The following is an 18,178-nucleotide window of genomic DNA, read 5'->3' as shown; positions in this document are numbered from 1 at the left end:
GTGTTATGTGGACGCAAGCAAAGAATTTAGTGAGTATCTGAAGGCATGGCTGGCTTACTTTAGAAAGGCTATTAGACTACAGTTTGAAAAAATAACTCTGGGGCGACCACTTTAAACAGGACTTTCACCAGTTTGAGCATGTTACACTGGCCACATGGTGGGATAGTGGCTGCAGAGCTGAATGAAACTTGATTTTAGTTCTTAATTTCTCCTCTCTGTTGCAGAGATATTAGCTTGTAAAGTTTACGTTATAATTTATTATATATTTCAAATTTGCATTACCAGAGATTTGTATTCTTCCTCCTTATGATTGGTCAACCTCATGCAAGGGAAAAAATAACCCCAAGAGAATGTTAGACATGGCTTTTTCTCTTGTACAGTCACACAGCCCTGCTCTTCTCACTGATCTCACTGCCAGCAGCTACTGTGAAAAAAAGCAGGACAGCAGAGCAGAGCTGTGTCTACTACAAACACCTCTCACAGAAATACTCACACTTTCACACTTTATAAATGGTTGTCTGATGACTGTTCTGTCACACTGAATGCACTTCATCTCACAGCACTGTCAGTATGGGGGAAGGGGTAGCAGAGCAGAGTTGATAGTGCTGTGAGAGGAGATCTGTAATAGGTGATTGTAATGACACACAGCTCGGCTCTACTCCCCTCCCCCTCTTATCATCACAATATGTACAAACATTCAGATCACAAAGGAGAGCAAGGCTGTGTGTCATTACAGGTCTCACAGGAGAAAGCTGGGTCTGACATTGTCTGGGGAGTATTCTTTGGCCCGTTTAACATGCTAGAACTGGTGAAAGGTCCTCTAAGGGGTTTACCTGCCAAAATCTGAGCTAGCTCTGACAATGACAGTTATATGAAGGTGTCAGGTATATAATACAGCTGACACCTGCCATGTATGCAGTGGGTTCAATGACAAATACATTTAAGTTATCGCCATAAATCTGGAGAATTTCTTCTGCGCAAAATTATGTTAATTGTGTAAATGTTGCTTTTGTGCATTGCTGCACATGTATTTTTTTTGTACTCCAACCAATTAACTGATCATCTGTGACAATATACATCCCACTACATTGAAATTGCAACATCAAGAAGAAAAAGCTGTGGAATTATTAAAATCACAGGATCGCAAGACGGGTTAATGATATGCAAATGATATAATGGACACAAGATTTTCTAGTAAAAATGTGGCACCCCAGGGGTCTGGTTTCCACAGTAATAGCAGTATTACGTCTGTGAGCAGGTGGGAGGTCTCCTGGGCAGGAATCCTAAGCATGCCACACCTCCTGCCCAGTCCTGGGAGGGGAAGAACTTCCCCTATATAAACTGGGGCTGAGGCAGGGTTAGAGAGAGGAGTTCCAGACAGAGACGGAGTCTGGTCTGGACACGCAGAAACAGGGACAGATAGACATCAGGAGCTCTGTAGGAGCCAAGGAGAAGCGCCAGGGGCTGGAGCTGTGCAGAGCTCGCCCTGGGAGAAGGTACTAAAACCGGACACAGGAGTCCGAGGCTGTGGGGACTAAGATATACCCAGCAGCAGAATCCATCCGGCAGGGGATTCCAGGTCCTCTGGCCATAAAAGCCCGGAGGCTCAGTCACAACGAAGGGACCAGCACCGCCATCCCGGAGCGGAGGCTAACAGGAGGCCCCAGGTCACCAGCCATACGGGTGAGCACCACACGGTATACCCAGGGACGTGGGCTACTTGTAACCGCCGAAAGCAGGGTAGCCAGGAAGGGTACAGACTAACGGGAAGGCCTACAACTCCACCTGGCCAGGGGAACTCCGGCTTACTCGCAGACTAACCAGGCCCCACCTACTAGCCAGTACTCCCGGGGGAATTTGCCTTGTACCATCAGTAAAGACCCTGAACTGTACCCTCGCGTCTCCGTGCTTCCTTGTCGCACCATTAGTGCTGGGACATCCACACCATCACTCCCAACATCAACCTCATCCTCTGCCCTGAGGCCATACCCCTCCCGTTGGGGGTTATACCATCCACGCTGCACATCCGTACCACCGGCCTCAGCGGACTGCCCTGCAGCGGCGGCTTCATAGCCGCATTCAACGGGTGGCGTAGTCGGACACTAATACCATCATACCAATAACTGCCACTTAGTTTGACCACCCTGGGCACGGACCGGGTCACCGCCACACGAAGACTACTACCCCCATCGGATCCGGCTCCGGGTTTTCCCCGCGCGCACGCGCGCCGCACTACAGCACTGGCCCAGGGGGCGCGTCAACTTTGGCGTAGTCGGCAGGATTACGTGCCCGCAACCACCGGGTACTGCGTGCCTGAAAAAAGAGACTTTTATACTTACCTGTGGTGAAGTTTCCCGCCGTCCGGAGTCGTTTCCCGCCATCTGGAGCCGATTCCCGCCATCCGACGCCATCTTCTGCCTTCTTCCCGCCATCCGTGGAGTTTTCCCGCCATTGGACGCCATCTTGAGGGCGCCGCGCGGGAAGAAGAGGGGCATGGACTCCGAAAGCCCGCGAGAACTGAAGCCCCGCCTCACGTCCGGACGTTGCGTAAGGTCCTGGAAGGAGTCCAGCAGACGCCGACGTCACAGGAGCGCGACGGAAGGTCCTCAACCCTGACGATCCACTGCGGAGCCGCGGCCTACGGAAGAGGATCATCGCAAGGTAGGCCACGGTCCACTAGGGGGGAGGAGGATGTCGGATACGGAGGAGAACTTCACCGCCACAGCCGCCGCCAGCGCCACCGCTGCTGCGGTCATGCCTTTCACCATGCCCTATATCCCGGGGGCAGCCTGGCTACCCCAGTACTCAGGGGAGTCACATACCCTAAATGACTTCAGAGAAAGGCTGGATAGCCTCTTCCAGGTGTATCCCCTCACGGAGGCGCAAAAAGTGAGCATCCTGGTGGCCCAATTAATCAGGGCAGCCCAAAGGGAGGTAAAGTCCTGGCCACCTGGGAGGAAGAGGACTGTCAGAGACATACTAACCCGGCTGAAAGACACATTTGACACCCGCACCTCAGCCGAAATAAAACTAAGATTTTATGGGTGCAAACAACGGGCACATGAGAGTATAAGAGACTATGCTCTAAACCTACAAGAGGCCCTGAGAGCCATTAAGCAGGCAGACCCTGACAGCGTGGGAAATGAAGATAAGCTGTTGACTGAACAATTCATTGAGGGTCTACTGTGCAATGCCCACCGAACCCAGTTGCGGGCAATGGCCTTACAGGACCCTGACCTGGACTTTGCACAGTTCAAGGACAGAGCCATCCGGGTGCTCCGAGAACCGGCACCAGGTGGCGCTGTGACCCACAGGCGCCCTGCTATCACTTATCACCAGGAGACGGCGTCCTTGTCTGCAGGGCCTGTGGGAGCTGATGCGCAGGCTTTAAACAGTGACCCGGCTACAGACCTGCACCATCAGGTCCAAGAGCTAACTAAAAGCGTTGCCGCGCTAACCCGAACTGTGCAGTCTTTACAGGTTTCTACTGCAGGGAAGATCGAGCTGGCATCCGGACCGGAGGACATCCCGTGGCGCCGACCAAGGAGGACCCCACCGGCCAGAGGAAGACCCAGCGATCGATACAACGAGGACGGACGACCTATTTGCCGCCGCTGCAATCAACCCGGACATGTGGCAAGGTACTGTCATTTAAACGGGCACAACCTGGGGTAGAGGGCCAACCCCCAGGCATAAGACCATCAGGCCCATCAAACTGGCGTGATAAATACGTAGGGGGACGTCCAATCTTGCCTGTGGTACTGGATGGCATTCCTATGAGTGCCCTACTAGACACTGGGTCACAGGTCACCACCATCCCGTACGTGCTCTTCAAGCAGTACTGGAATGATTCGGACATAACCCGCTACCCAGACGACGACCTGAGTATCATCGCCAGCAATGGTCAGCCCGTGCCGCAGGTGGGATTCAAGGAGGTGACCATTAAAATCGGTAAAGTCGAACTGGCGGCACAAGGACTGATTATAGTGGACATAGACCGTCATGAGAGTCACCCTAGAATCACCCTGGGAACCAATGTAATTGAAAATTGTCTTGCAGAGGTGATTCTCATTTTACAGCAGGTTGCCAAGAACGCCAGTTCCGGCCAGCAGCGTGTGCTCCAAAAAGAGATCCGGGCACTGATGAAGCGGCAACAGGTGGAACTATCTGGTGGTGAGATAGGTAGCGTGAGAATGTGTGACCCGTTCCCTATTGCCATGCCCCCAAAAAGTGAGATGATGATTTGGTGCCGGGCAGCTATTGGTCTAAGAGGTAGAGACTACCAAGCAATGGTAGAACCCGTCTACTCAGACAGTAGGCCCACCATTTTGACAGCACGGGGGGTGGTCGATGTACGCCATGGGAGGGTGCCCGTTCGCATCATAAATATCGGTGAGAGAGAAGTACACCTGCCCCGGTATGCCACGCTAGCTAAATTGTTCACCATAAACCAGAATTCTGTACAGGCCGTGGAACCCTTGCCTCCATCTCAACCAGAGGAAGGTAACGGCTCTAAGAAACCAATGGAGGACTGGTGTCAGCAACTAAATCTGGGTACTGACTCCACTCCCTCACACCAGAAACAAGGAGTCTATCGGGTGGTTCAAGAGTACGAGAGAGTGTTTAGTAAACACCCGTTAGACTTCGGGCGAGTAAAGGGGGTAGAACACTACATCCCCACGGGAGACCATCCTCCCATAAAGGAGAGATACCGACCCGTACCCCCTGCACACTACCAACACGCCAAGGGGATGCTTAGAGACATGAAGGAGGCTGGGGTAATCAGAGACAGCTGTAGCCCCTGGGCAGCTCCACTAGTCTTAGTGAAAAAGAAGGACAACACTATGAGAATGTGTGTAGACTACAGGAAGGTCAACCGTATCACACACAAAGATGCGTACCCGTTACCAAGGATAGAAGAGTCCTTAGCTGCATTAAAATCTGCTAACTTCTTCTCTACTTTGGATCTCACTAGCGGGTACTGGCAGGTTCCTGTAGCAGAGGCAGACCGGGAGAAGACCGCATTCACCACCCCGATGGGTCTCAGCGAATTTAACTGCATGCCGTTCGGGCTCTGCAACGAACCAGGAACCTTCCAACGGTTGATGGAATGCTGTCTGGGACACCGGAACTTCGAGACGGTCCTGTTATACCTGGACGATGTCATCGTCTATTCCAAGACCTACGAGGACCACCTGAAACACCTGGCAGAAGTGTTCGAAGCTCTGGCAAACTACGGCCTAAAGGTGAAACCCTCCAAGTGTCATCTCCTGAAACCAAAGGTGCAATACCTGGGACACGTGGTGAGTGCTGACGGAGTGGCTCCTGACCCTGATAAGATCACCGTGATTAAGGACTGGCCAAGACCCTCCAGCATAAAGGAAGTGCGGCAGTTCCTCGGGTTGGTAGGCTACTACCGAAGATTCATTCCCGGTTTCACCAAAATGGCAGCCCCTATGCAGGACCTCCTGATAGGTCAATCTCGAAAAGCCAAAAACCAGAAGCCGCCCTTCAGGTGGGAAAAGCTGGAAGAGGAGTCCTTTTGCCAGCTGAAGATGGCCCTCACGGGGGATGAAATCCTGGCATATCCAGACTACAGCCAGCCCTTTATCCTCCACACGGACGCAAGCAACATCGGGCTAGGAGCCGTGCTGTCCCAGATCCAGCAAGGAAAAGAACGGGTAATCGCTTACGCTAGCCGAAAGCTACGACCCACCGAGAGGAACCCTGAGAATTATAGCTCATTCAAGCTGGAGTTCCTGGCAGTAGTGTGGGCAGTGACCGAACGTTTCAAGCATTACCTTGCCTCCCCCAAATTCATCGTGTACACGGATAACAACCCGTTGCCACACCTGGACACTGCAAGGCTCGGTGCTCTGGAACAGAGATGGATGGCTCGCCTGTCCAACTTTGAATTCACCATCAAATACCGGGCAGGACGCTCCAATGCCAACGCGGATGCCCTGTCTAGAATGCCGAACTTACCGGACGTAGGGGAAGATCCAGAAGATCTGGAAGAAGTTGAGCTCCCTGCGTTCCACCGTCATGGGATTACCCTATATTCCCACCGTGTGAAGGACAGGCGCTCCGCGACGTTCAATCCCTTGCCCCACTACAACTGAGCAGAGACGCAAGACAGTGATCCCGCAGTCCGTCTGGTGAAGGAAATGCTGACCCAAGCCGATGCCAGTCTGGACCCAGACGCCCCAGAGGAGACTAAGCAACTGTGGAAGGAGAAAAGTAGGCTGTTCCTCTACAGGGAGAAGTTGTGCCGGAGAATGGTTAACTCTCGAACGCATGAGTTGACCTGGCAGGTAGTGGTCCCCAGGCGAGACGCGGCTATGATTCTGGAGGCGTACCACAACGGAGCAGGACATTTCGGGTGGAAGAAGCTGGAGTTCTTATTTCGTGAACGGTTCTACTGGGTAGGCATGAGAGGAGCCATCGAGAGGTGGTGCAGAGACTGTGGACCGTGCCACCTAAGAAGGAAGGACCGTGCCAGCCAGAAGACTCCCTTGCAGCCCATCATCACCCGACAGCCACTGGAACTGGTAGCCCTGGACCATGTGAAACTGGCTCCAAGCAGATCTGGGTATGTCTACGCCCTCACAATCGTAGATCATTACTCCCGGTTCCTGGTGGTGGTCCCGGTCAAGGACTTAACGGCTCAAACAGCAGCTAGAGCCTTCCAGCAGCACTTCTGCCGTCCACACGGGTACCCGGACCAAGTGCTGACAGACCAAGGGCCAGCCTTCGAAGCGGAAGTCTTCCAGGAGTTCTGCAACCTGTATGGCTGCACGAAGATAAGAACAACGCCCTATCACCCACAAACTAATGGACTCTGCGAGAAGATGAACCAGGTGGTGATAGACCTCCTGAAAACATTGCCCCTGGAAGAACGCAGTATGTGGCCTGAGAAGCTGCCTGATCTGGTGGACCTATACAACCACATCCCTGTAGGTTCTACCAACTGTACCCCGGCTTACCTAATGAGAGCGAGACCTGGTAAGCTGCCTATCGACCTGGATATGGGAGTCCTGACGCCCGAGGACACCTCGCCAGAGGCAGACTGGGATACAGGGCGGCAGCAGCAGTATCGGAAAGTGCAGGAGAGAGTGGAGCGAAGTCTGTCTCAAGCTAGAGAAAGGCAAGAGAGGGCTTATAATCAGTATGCTCCCGCTGTTCCCCTGGTACCTGGAGAGCAGGTCTTGAAGAGGAAAAGACGGCTCCACAAGTTGGACGACCAGTGGGAGAAGGACCCGTACACCGTACTGCCATCAAGCCATGAGAGCCCAAAGATCTGCGTGATCAGTAAGGATGGAGGAGAAACCACAGCCGTTGTCTCCAGAGACCACCTGAAGAAGTGTCCCGAGCAGCTGCAAAGCCCTGAAGAAGAAGATCAAGAAAACCCTCGACCCGCAGAGGAAAGGGAAGAAATGATCAGGACTGTACTCGGAGACTTCCCCCGGTCTTGGACACAAGTAAACGGTGCTGTCGTGGTACCCGTCCTCACCTTTCTCCAGCCAGCCCCGCAAGTGCCTACAGAAGAACCAGTAGAGCTGGAAGAGCAGCCGGCCCAAGAGGCAGAAGAGTCCACACCAGCAGTACAGGAGGATCAACCCTCTGCTAGTAGTGAGCCTGCCGTGCCCCTAGTGAGCCAAAGAGTGCGCAGAAAGCTGCCCAGCCTGCCCATAACACCTCCTACACCCTGTAGTGCAGGACCAGTTAGTGAGCTCCGTAGGTCCACTAGGGTTACCAGAGGCCAGATGCCCGTACGTTGGAGAATCTAAGTTGGCTAGTTGCTTTAACTATTTTATGTTTACCTGTTTTGTTGTAGCCGTTGCTAATTATGTTTTTCAGTTACAGGTTTCTTTATATGGACTGACAGGTTATGGACAGTGAGTAACCGGAACTCTGTTGTAAATATGTTTGGAGCGTAACCCAGGAATGGACTACAGACTGTTAAAGACTCGAGGCAGGACAGACCCCTACCTGGTTACGGCTCCCTGATCTTTGGTGAAATGGACACCCTTATTGCTTCCCGGTTACGGACACGCCGTGACCATCTCATGTATTTAATTGTTATTGTTTATACCCTGTTATGTTTAGTCCGGGAGTACTAAATTTTACTAGGGGGGAATGTGGCACCCCAGGGGTCTGGTTTCCACAGTAATAGCAGTATTACGTCTGTGAGCAGGTGGGAGGTCTCCTGGGCAGGAATCCTAAGCATGCCACACCTCCTGCCCAGTCCTGGGAGGGGAAGAACTTCCCCTATATAAACTGGGGCTGAGGCAGGGTTAGAGAGAGGAGTTCCAGACAGAGACGGAGTCTGGTCTGGACACGCAGAAACAGGGACAGATAGACATCAGGAGCTCTGTAGGAGCCAAGGAGAAGCGCCAGGGGCTGGAGCTGTGCAGAGCTCGCCCTGGGAGAAGGTACTAAAACCGGACACAGGAGTCCGAGGCTGTGGGGACTAAGATATACCCAGCAGCAGAATCCATCCGGCAGGGGATTCCAGGTCCTCTGGCCATAAAAGCCCGGAGGCTCAGTCACAACGAAGGGACCAGCACCGCCATCCCGGAGCGGAGGCTAACAGGAGGCCCCAGGTCACCAGCCATACGGGTGAGCACCACACGGTATACCCAGGGACGTGGGCTACTTGTAACCGCCGAAAGCAGGGTAGCCAGGAAGGGTACAGACTAACGGGAAGGCCTACAACTCCACCTGGCCAGGGGAACTCCGGCTTACTCGCAGACTAACCAGGCCCCAACTACTAGCCAGTACTCCCGGGGGAATTTGCCTTGTACCATCAGTAAAGACCCTGAACTGTACCCTCGCGTCTCCGTGCTTCCTTGTCGCACCATTAGTGCTGGGACATCCACACCATCACTCCCAACATCAACCTCATCCTCTGCCCTGAGGCCATACCCCTCCCGTTGGGGGTTATACCATCCACGCTGCACATCCGTACCACCGGCCTCAGCGGACTGCCCTGCAGCGGCGGCTTCATAGCCGCATTCAACGGGTGGCGTAGTCGGACACTAATACCATCATACCAATAACTGCCACTTAGTTTGACCACCCTGGGCACGGACCGGGTCACCGCCACACGAAGACTACTACCCCCATCGGATCCGGCTCCGGGTACTCCCGGCACGCACGCGCGCCGCACTACAGCACTGGCCCAGGGGGCGCGTCAAAAGCACCACGCGCGGAAATACACGCACTTGCACGTCTTTGCTGCTATCAATAAGGTTATTAATAATTGTTCATGCTACTGTGAGCAGCCTGCATGGCCCAAATGCACTATCATATCCGGCAGCATCTCCAGACTAGTCTCCCATCGAGCACATCTTAGATGTCATTGGTTAACAATTGCAAAGGAGCTGCCAGCAGCAGATCTTGATGATTTGTTCAAGTACATTCAGCGCAGAAGAACATTCCTCAGATAACCATTAATAACCTCACTGATAACATGCCAAGATGTATAAGTATGTGTATTTCTGCTCATGGAGCTCATACTCGAGATGTTTTGAAGATATTGTTTCAATTTCTTCATCATTTGCATACGGTCATGTCCCACAACTTGGGAATCATAAAGTATTGTATTGTTGCTGTTGTTATGCAATAAGGCTTGCCTTTTAGAAGTTTGTCCTGCCTCTCTGCCTCTCTAACTCTGATGTCAGCAACATACCTTCTTTTTCTTCCTCATTCTGTGTCAGCCATCTTAGGAAGCTCATGTCTTGTAGCTCTGGTTCAGGATAGTTTTTTTTTTACCTACTGCAGCGGTTGCAGCTACTGCCACTGTAATTGTGCATAACTACAACAATTCAGCTTGAAATAAACCTTCTTCTGAAATCTCCATACGTGCCTCCTGCAGTCGAGTCAAGCTATCTAATGAAATCTCTTTGTGTGAGTACTCGTAAATAGAGAGAGAGCCAAGAAACAGTGTCTCAAGAGCCCCACACTTGCAGCTTAGTTATGGGATCAGAATACATATTATTATCATGTCTATTGATCCTGTGATTTTCGTAATTCCACAACTCTTCCTTCTTGGTGTTGCAATTTCAATGTGTATTAGTGAGTAAATTGGAAAGCTATGTGCACCTTTCTATTTCATTTTATTGGATGCAACAATACACACATAATAATCGAAACGATAATCCACCTCCAATCTGCAGACAATCATATTACCATACCATCCTGTATTATTATACGCGTATTTCAGATTACACGTCTTTCTACTGAAAGATAGACACTTTCTCTAGGCATAGTGTTGGAATGGTTTTTAGTATACAATTTTTTTTTTTTTTTTTTAAGTATTTCATTTATTTTATTGTAAATTGTCCCCAACCACTAGACTTTCATGTGATACCTTTATCATTTATATTTTACTAATGCCACTTAATTCCTGCAGACTCAGCACATGACCTTGCAACCATTTTTTCTTTAAAGCCAGAATCTTAAGAACTCTAAATCAATGTGGTCGAGATAATCTGATGTATCAAATGGATATCAAGAAAGAACAAAGGAAATTTGATATCTTACTTCCTTCATGGCAGGGGCTGAAGCTAAAAATGAACAGCACATACGATATTTGATTCATATAAGATATATCACCGGACAAGTGCTTGCAAATTCCCATGTGCTCTGGATTATACATAGCTGAACAGCCAGTCTAACAACATTTATATTAGAATTCAACTTTCAATATTTTGCAAGAGTTGCACCCATTCAGAAAAATAATAAAAATAATACAAAAAAAATAATTAAAAAAATCAAACTATAGCACTTACCTACTCTGGGTCCAGCACCAGCTGTGTGCTGCTTGATTGTGTCTCTCCTTGGAGATTATTATTTGCAGTGTTGACATCAGGTCGATAGAGCTGCAGTCAATCACTGAGCTCAGCAGCTTGCTCCATCTACATGGGACTGCCACCAAGCTCAGCGATTGGCTGCCCCACTGTCAACATGACATGAGCTCTGCAGGAAAAAAAAGAGATGTCGGGGCAGCGGCAGAGAACCGGCGCTCGACCCAGGAAGGGCAAATAATACTCAGTTTGTATTTATTATAACCACAACGGCTTATAGCCCAAAGTTTTTTGAAAAATGACAATCCTTTTAACCAGGGATGTGGAGTCGGAGTCGTGGAGTCGGAGTCCATTTTGGTGAAGCCAGAGTCGGAGTCGGTGTAAAATGGACCAACTTAGACTCCTAAATTATATAATAAATTGGGTACTGTAGTACCATGCAGGATGTGCTGTAAATGTTTTCATAAGAATCTGGGGAAGTTATGAATTGCCCTATAAATGTCTGTTCTGTTCCTGATCTAAGGATCTTGGCTTTTAGAGGAGATGAATCTGAGCTGCACTTTATGTACACGCTCAGTAGTGAGGCAGAGCTGTGGAGTCAGGAGTTGGAAGTCAGGGAAATTGAGGAGTCGTAGGTTTGGTACCGACTCCACAGCCCTGCTTTTAAGAACTGCGACCAGCAAATAATAACAAGCTTCTCTGAAACCTGCTATAGTAAGTCGCAATTCTTCTTAATGTCAGGCATAGACTGACTTTAGCTGTTCAAGTTTCCCATATCTTAAAGGGTTTGTCCGCTGCTTTGAAATTCATTACCTATCCTTAGGAAAGGTCCTCTATATCAGATTGGTGGAGGCCCTAAAAAGTTGCAGGACATTGAAGGTTTCTCATCTACGTCGGAAGAATCTTTTTAAAATCTGTAAGGGCTCATGCAGAAATATATGAAGCTATCAGGCTATAGGCGAGAGACCCATTACATGATGCATTACAGTCCGAAATCAGCCCGAGATCCATGGATGTCTGAATGAGCCCTAAGCAATGAAGCAAGCGCCAAAGCAACAAGGGAAAAGACAAGCCCCTTAAGAGCTTTCAATAATTATTTCCTTTTCTTCTTAAATCTTTCATTTCAGCCTTTCCCTATAAAAACATCATTATCATACAGCTTGCACCACTATCACTTCTGCACTCCGCAGGATAAGCCAGTGCCGGTCCTAAGAACTGGAGACAGACGTTTTGGGTGTAAAACTGTTTAATGTGTGACCTGGTGGAGGGTGAGGTGTCAGTAATCATTTTTCTATAATAATTTTTGTTCTACTTTTGTAAAAAGAAAATATTTATATACTTGACACCCAAACACAGAGGATCAGATCTACTTTTTTTTGGCTCATTAGAAATATCTTCATACATTGGAAGATAACATTTCTCCGTTTGTTAGCGATAAATATGTATCATCGCTGTAAATCACAAGCCTATTCAAATCCTATTAACATTAGAGAAGTTGACCCTCAAGTCCCTAATATTAAATTTCATTTTAAAAGGCCATCTGATCGCCAGACTGGCGTCACTTTAAAAAGAAATTGTTCTTATAATAAATGTCACCACTATTAAATACCTAAGGCTCGAGTTGCCTGAAACTTTTTTAGATCCCTTAAACACCGGTTTTACAGTAGTGATATACTTTGGTCAGCCACAACTAACACCACTGACATTGATTGCTTCATTACAATCGCATTTATCAAAGAGGGAAAGGCATTAATCAAGTAAATTAACATTCAGTTCTTAAAGGGGTGGGCCACTTCTTTTTATCATGGGTTTATCCTTGGGATAGGCCATCAATATTTAATTGGTGAGGGTGCAATGATCTGCAGTACCTGGTAAAGGCTACTATAGGTTTCACCTAGCTGCTGTGTTCCAGCAGCATCCTAGAGCTTCCCGCCGCCGCTGGCGCAGGTAACAGCCGATCAATAGGAGTGCCGGGTGTCGCGCCCCCACCGATCAGATAACGATGACCTATCCTGAGGATCAATCAATAAAAAAGTAGTGACCATCCTCTTTAATATTGACATGTTGGAACCAGACAAAAATGGACAAAGGTAACAATGTGAAAAATAAGGGCCAAAAAGTACTGGATAAACATCTGGGTTAGAACATCTACAAAATGACAGGTTTCAGGTGTTCCCAGTATGCAATGGTTAGTAACTATTAAAAGTAGTATAAGAAAGGACAACTGGTGAATAGTGATGAGTGAGTTTGTCCTGTTTACCCTTTCGGCGGGCATGCTCGGGTGCTCGCTGAGTATCTTCAGCGTGCTCGGGTGTTATGTTTGAGTCACTCCTGTGTGAATGATTTGCGACTGTTTGACAGCTATAATACATGTGAGGAATGCCTAAGAAACAGGCATTCCTCACATGTATTAAAGCTGTCAAACAGTCGCAACTCATGAGCACGGAGTGACTCAAACATAACACCCGAGCACGCTGAAGATACACGGAAAACACACGAGCATGCACGTAAATCTCGAGTAACGAGCATGCTCGCTCATCACTACTGGTGAACCTATGAGAGTAGCATGGATGCTCACGGTTCACTAATGTGAATAGGAAGGTAAGGCTAGCTTATCTTGTCCAAACCCGCAGAATGGAAACTGTAGCACAAAGTGCAGAAATAAGTAGTGGACAACCTTTTTAACATTTAATATTAACCAGTTCTTTACATGCAAAGCCAAATTCACAGTGTATGAAATTGTATGTGAATTGTGAAAACAATGAATTCATAATCTACACACATCTACACATTACAGTTGGGATAGGGCTCTCCTAGATCCATAGAACATATGCGGGAGGCGCACAATGGTGATCCTCGCTGCCTGCGTATTCTGGGATTACATTGTGAACAGATCCTAGTTAGAGGAGGAGATAGCCATAAAGAGCTACTAAAGAGTGGGTATGACAATACACGGCAAGGCCTTAAAGAAGAGGGACCACACGTGAACAGCTGTAAACTGTATGCCTTTTTTGTTACATTGTGTTACCTTGTGCTTCATACTGGAATTAAGTGGATTAAAGCGTCAGCGTACAGTGCCGCACTTTCCATATCTGCTGGGATTGAAGTTTTAGAGCATGTGCACACAGCGCACCACTCAGTTTTTCCTTCATAGGAGGCTTCAGGAGAATGCCAGTAGTGTTTTTCTTCAACTTTGCCGCTGGGGGTTTTTATTTCCAAACTGTATGTATTAAAAGTGAGCGGCTTCTATGTGTAAGCTGCCAGAATAGTTAAGTCACTTTTTTTTAGCCATTTCAGAAGACTGAAGTGGTTAAAAGAAGATCAAAAAGACTGAACGTGTGAACAGCAGGTCCTTTTACATTGCTGGACATATGTGACATTCTTTAGAGTATTTTTTAGCGCTTTTTCAAGCAGGTGGAATCCGGCATCATGTCCACATACTCAGGAGTGTCTACATATTGCAAAGCAACACTGCGTCTGACAAAAAGCTTCTGAACACCTGCTTGGTTTTATAGTATTGTAATTGTAAAGTGGCAGTGAAGGCATCTTTTCTTCAAACAAATAACACATAAACAGTGATTCTGACTTTTCTTACTGTGTTCACTGTGTGGGATAAATAGTATGCATATTTTATCACTTTTTATATTTCAATAAAATCCAATTTTTCCAAAAATAATAAAAATAAATGTTTTTATGAGTCGCTATATTGTAACAGCGGCAACTTTTTTTTTCACTGACAAAGCTGTATGGGGGCTTATTTTTTTAGTGACAAACTTTAGTTTTTATTGGTAACATAAAAACTGATCGCTCTTTATTACATTTTTTTAAGTAAAATGAGCATAAAAAAGGCAATTCTTGCTTTATTTTTAAAGCGTTTAATAGGTAGGATAAATAGTGTGCTCATTTTATAGTTCTGGTTGTTCTGCACACAGCGATACCATGTATATATTGTTTATTTATACAATTACTATCTCACATTATAATGGGGTTTTTTTGTGTTGCCATATTCAAAGAGCCTTAAAGGGGTTTTCCCACAAACAAAAGTTCATTTTAATCAATAGATCTTGTGTGTTTAAATAAAATGTTCCTGTGCTGAGATAATCTTATAAACGTGTCCCTGCTTTGTACTGTGTAATGGCTGTGTCTGACCGTGCAGGAACATGGTCTGATCATACCACATCTCCTGGGCAGGGGAGGAAGCAAAAGAGTATACAGATATTACAGCACGGAATCACAGCTGATTCTTTCTTTGAAATAAATAAATTAAAAAAAAAAACAGGCAGGGAAATGTTGTATCTCACAAAAAGAATCGGCTGTGATCCAATGCTGTAATGTCTGTGTACTTTCTCTTTCTTCCTCCCATGCCCAGGAGATGTGGTATGATCAGACTATGTTCCTGCACGGTCAGACACAGCCATTACACAGTACACAGCAGGGGCACATTTATAAGATTATCTCAGCACAGGAACATTTTATTTAAACACATCCAAGTGTGGAAGTTATTATTCCAAGATCTATTGCTTAAAATGAACTTTTGTTGGTGGGAAAACCCCTTTAACTTTTTTATTTTTGGATGACAAGGGTGTATGAAGGCTTGATTTTTGTGGGATGTAATTTTAGTTGGTATTATTTTCAGTTTTTATAAAATATTGTCAACGTGAAGTGATACAAAAAATAGCAGTTGTAGCTTTTTTTTCTTTAGAAGTGGCTTAGAAGTGGATTGACAGCTACAGCGCATTGCATATGACTGCAGCTATGTACATTGGCAGAGATGCAGAGCCAAGTGATTTGCTGCAGCGGTCATATGGTCTTGTCCTGTCACCAAAAACCAGCATTCCTGGTTCAGAGAATTAAGTTTATTCCACTAATCTAAGGAAAATTGGGCTGAAAAATATTCTTGGAAAACATCTTTAAACATCTTGAAATGAAAATCGCAAGCAATCAATGCAGAAATCTGTAAGTCTAAAATAACATGTTAAACCCACAGACACAACAAATATAACCTCACTCAGACCCAGCAATTTGAAAAAGAGAAATGTAAATGAATCCTCCTTAGACTAGGTCCAGATGACCATATGTGTTCTCATCCGAGAGAATCAGATCACACTATGATCATACTCTGATCAATCTCTGATTAGAGTTTGATCATAGTGTGATTTGATTCTCTTGGATGAGAAGATGGAGAAAAAAAATTCTCCATCTTCTCCATTGTGTTAGTCCATGGAAATTTGACTGCACTCAGATGTCATCCGATGTTTTCCATGGACTCATTTACTTGTATGACCGAGTGCGAATCGAATATCGGATCAAACTCGAGATTGCTGCAATTTTTAATTTTTTACCCAGTCGGGCTCTAACGGTGGAAAAAAATCGGACATGTGCTGCACAGTCCCATAGAATAACATGGGGACGAGTACAATCCGAATAGCACTCGTCCGATTATGGCCGTCTGCATGAGCCCTTATGAGTAACCGTTGATAGTTTCACCTCATTTCAGAATACAAATGCCATCCTACAATAGACATTTTTTTTTTTATTCTCCTCCAATTTCTCCAAGTATAATGACCAAAAGTATAATAATCGCCCAAAAACAGTGTCTTATACACTTACCTAAGTAGAGTGAAGCATTTTCCTTTTTAACATTGTCATCCAAGTAGGTTGGGCCCAGTGTGTAGATCGGTGTCGATCCCATGCCAATGAGAATCTGAGCACAGATGAATAAAGCTACATAGAGAGAATGGTCTTTTCCACTCGAGTCTGCGGGACACATGGATGACTCTGAGGGATCTTTGGCACTTGTGTTGCCATTTGTGCACAACCCTTCATTTGAAATAGAAGAGTTCAGCTCCTGAATTTGATATGGTGGAGAAATGAAATGAGGTAAGGAAAACAGAGCTGCTCCGATAGCAATGAACAAGCCACCGATGGCGAGCCAACGTGGTCTACGTCCTCTTCCACCAAAATAACTGATGAAAACCACTACTAAAAGGCTACCGATATCAAAACAACTCACTAGAAGTCCAGACTCAGAGCTTTTCAGACTATACCTTCTTTCAATAGTAGTTATCACACTGCTTAAGTAGCCAGACACCATTAATGACTGGATGAAAGTCAAAAAGGACATACAGACAAGAAAGCATCGGGAATCTGTCAGTGCTATGCCAAGACCACGGCTACTCTTTATTGTAGAGAGTGTTGCTGATGAAGAAATGCCTTTTTTATTGTTAGTGGCGCCACTGCATTCTGCTCTCTCCGCACTTAGAAAGCCAGATGCTGTAAAAGAAAAGATTGTCCTAGAGGAAGGTGCGCTGCTTTGAGATGACAAAGTCCTGTGATGGCCACGTTTCAAGTTTGATTCTCTTTGACTATGTAGGAAACTTCTTTTCTCAATAACTGCCGTCTGTGACGTATCTACCACCATCGGCTGAAATGCTTGAAAGTTTGCCTTACAAAACCCATTTAAGACAGGCAAACTTAGTGACCGATAAGTGTCATTTCTCTCAGTGGGTCCCAATTGTTCATCCTGATGACCCTCACTAGAGTAGTAAGTGACGCTGAATAATTGTGGATTTGGATCTTCCATGGCCGAAGATGACTGAAATGTGAAATGATATAAAAATGTATTGAAACGCTAATGTCATAATCTAAACCATTTCACATATCTTCATGGTTCATCATCCCGCTACCCTACAGAACAGTAGTGATTCTGCACTGGGCTCTCCATAAAGGTGGCATAATGAACTTAATAGTCTTTAGAATACATGTCCTTAGGATTAACAGAAAAACAGCCAAGCAGCTGTCCCTGCACTGATTTCCTGTACTCTGTTCCATTCGGATAAGATGGTGATCAACAATGAAGAGGCATTAGAAGAGATGAGGCCTCAGGCTGGGATACAAAACGGTGCCATTCTGCAATCACCGTCATCTTTCACATCTCTGGTTCCACCATAGACAGCAGTTCTTTCGTCCCCATTGTCTCCAGTAAATGTTTCCACCGGCGATTGTGCTGATCTGTAATGCATAGAGAAAAAGCAAAGAAGGTCAGCGCTGTGCTTCTGTCAGCAAAGTACGGACGAGGCTTATGGGAATCTTAAGTGCTATATGTGCTAACTCTCCTTTATTGCGCAAATTATTAAGAAAATACCTGATCTGCAAAAGTGAGAAAGTTTTCCAACTAGAACACAACTGCAATCAGAAGTCCACAATGACATCAAGAATCTCTATTTTGTCCACCAAGTACCAAATAAATAAGATTAAACAGTATTAATGCAGACTTTATTTCGGATAAAGACAGGTCCAGATGCAATTTTAGGCAATGGCAATAAGATCGCCCTATAAAGGTCAACATATATTTTGCCTTATTTTAC

The 18,178-nt window shown here is 46.5% G+C and overlaps 1 protein-coding gene across 2 annotated transcripts in view; it reads right to left on the bottom strand.

Annotated features, from left to right (window-relative positions):
* Positions 1 to 18,178, bottom strand: part of SLCO5A1 (solute carrier organic anion transporter family member 5A1) — a 157,283-nt gene that overhangs the window by 127,955 nt on the left and 11,150 nt on the right. For both annotated transcript variants that reach the window (XM_073679417.1, XM_073679418.1), the window contains exon 2: positions 16,422 to 17,822. In XM_073679417.1, coding sequence (XP_073535518.1) covers positions 16,422 to 17,394 — 973 coding nt within the window. In that variant the 5' untranslated portion in view covers positions 17,395 to 17,822. The remainder of the gene's footprint in view (positions 1 to 16,421; positions 17,823 to 18,178) is intronic.

Source organism: Phyllobates terribilis, unplaced genomic scaffold (assembly GCF_046119375.1).
Source record: "Phyllobates terribilis strain yellow unplaced genomic scaffold, ASM4611937v1 Scaffold_4__5_contigs__length_816908805, whole genome shotgun sequence".
NCBI classification, from domain to species: Eukaryota; Metazoa; Chordata; class Amphibia; order Anura; family Dendrobatidae; genus Phyllobates; species Phyllobates terribilis.
This window is presented reverse-complemented; position numbering and strand designations above follow the sequence as displayed.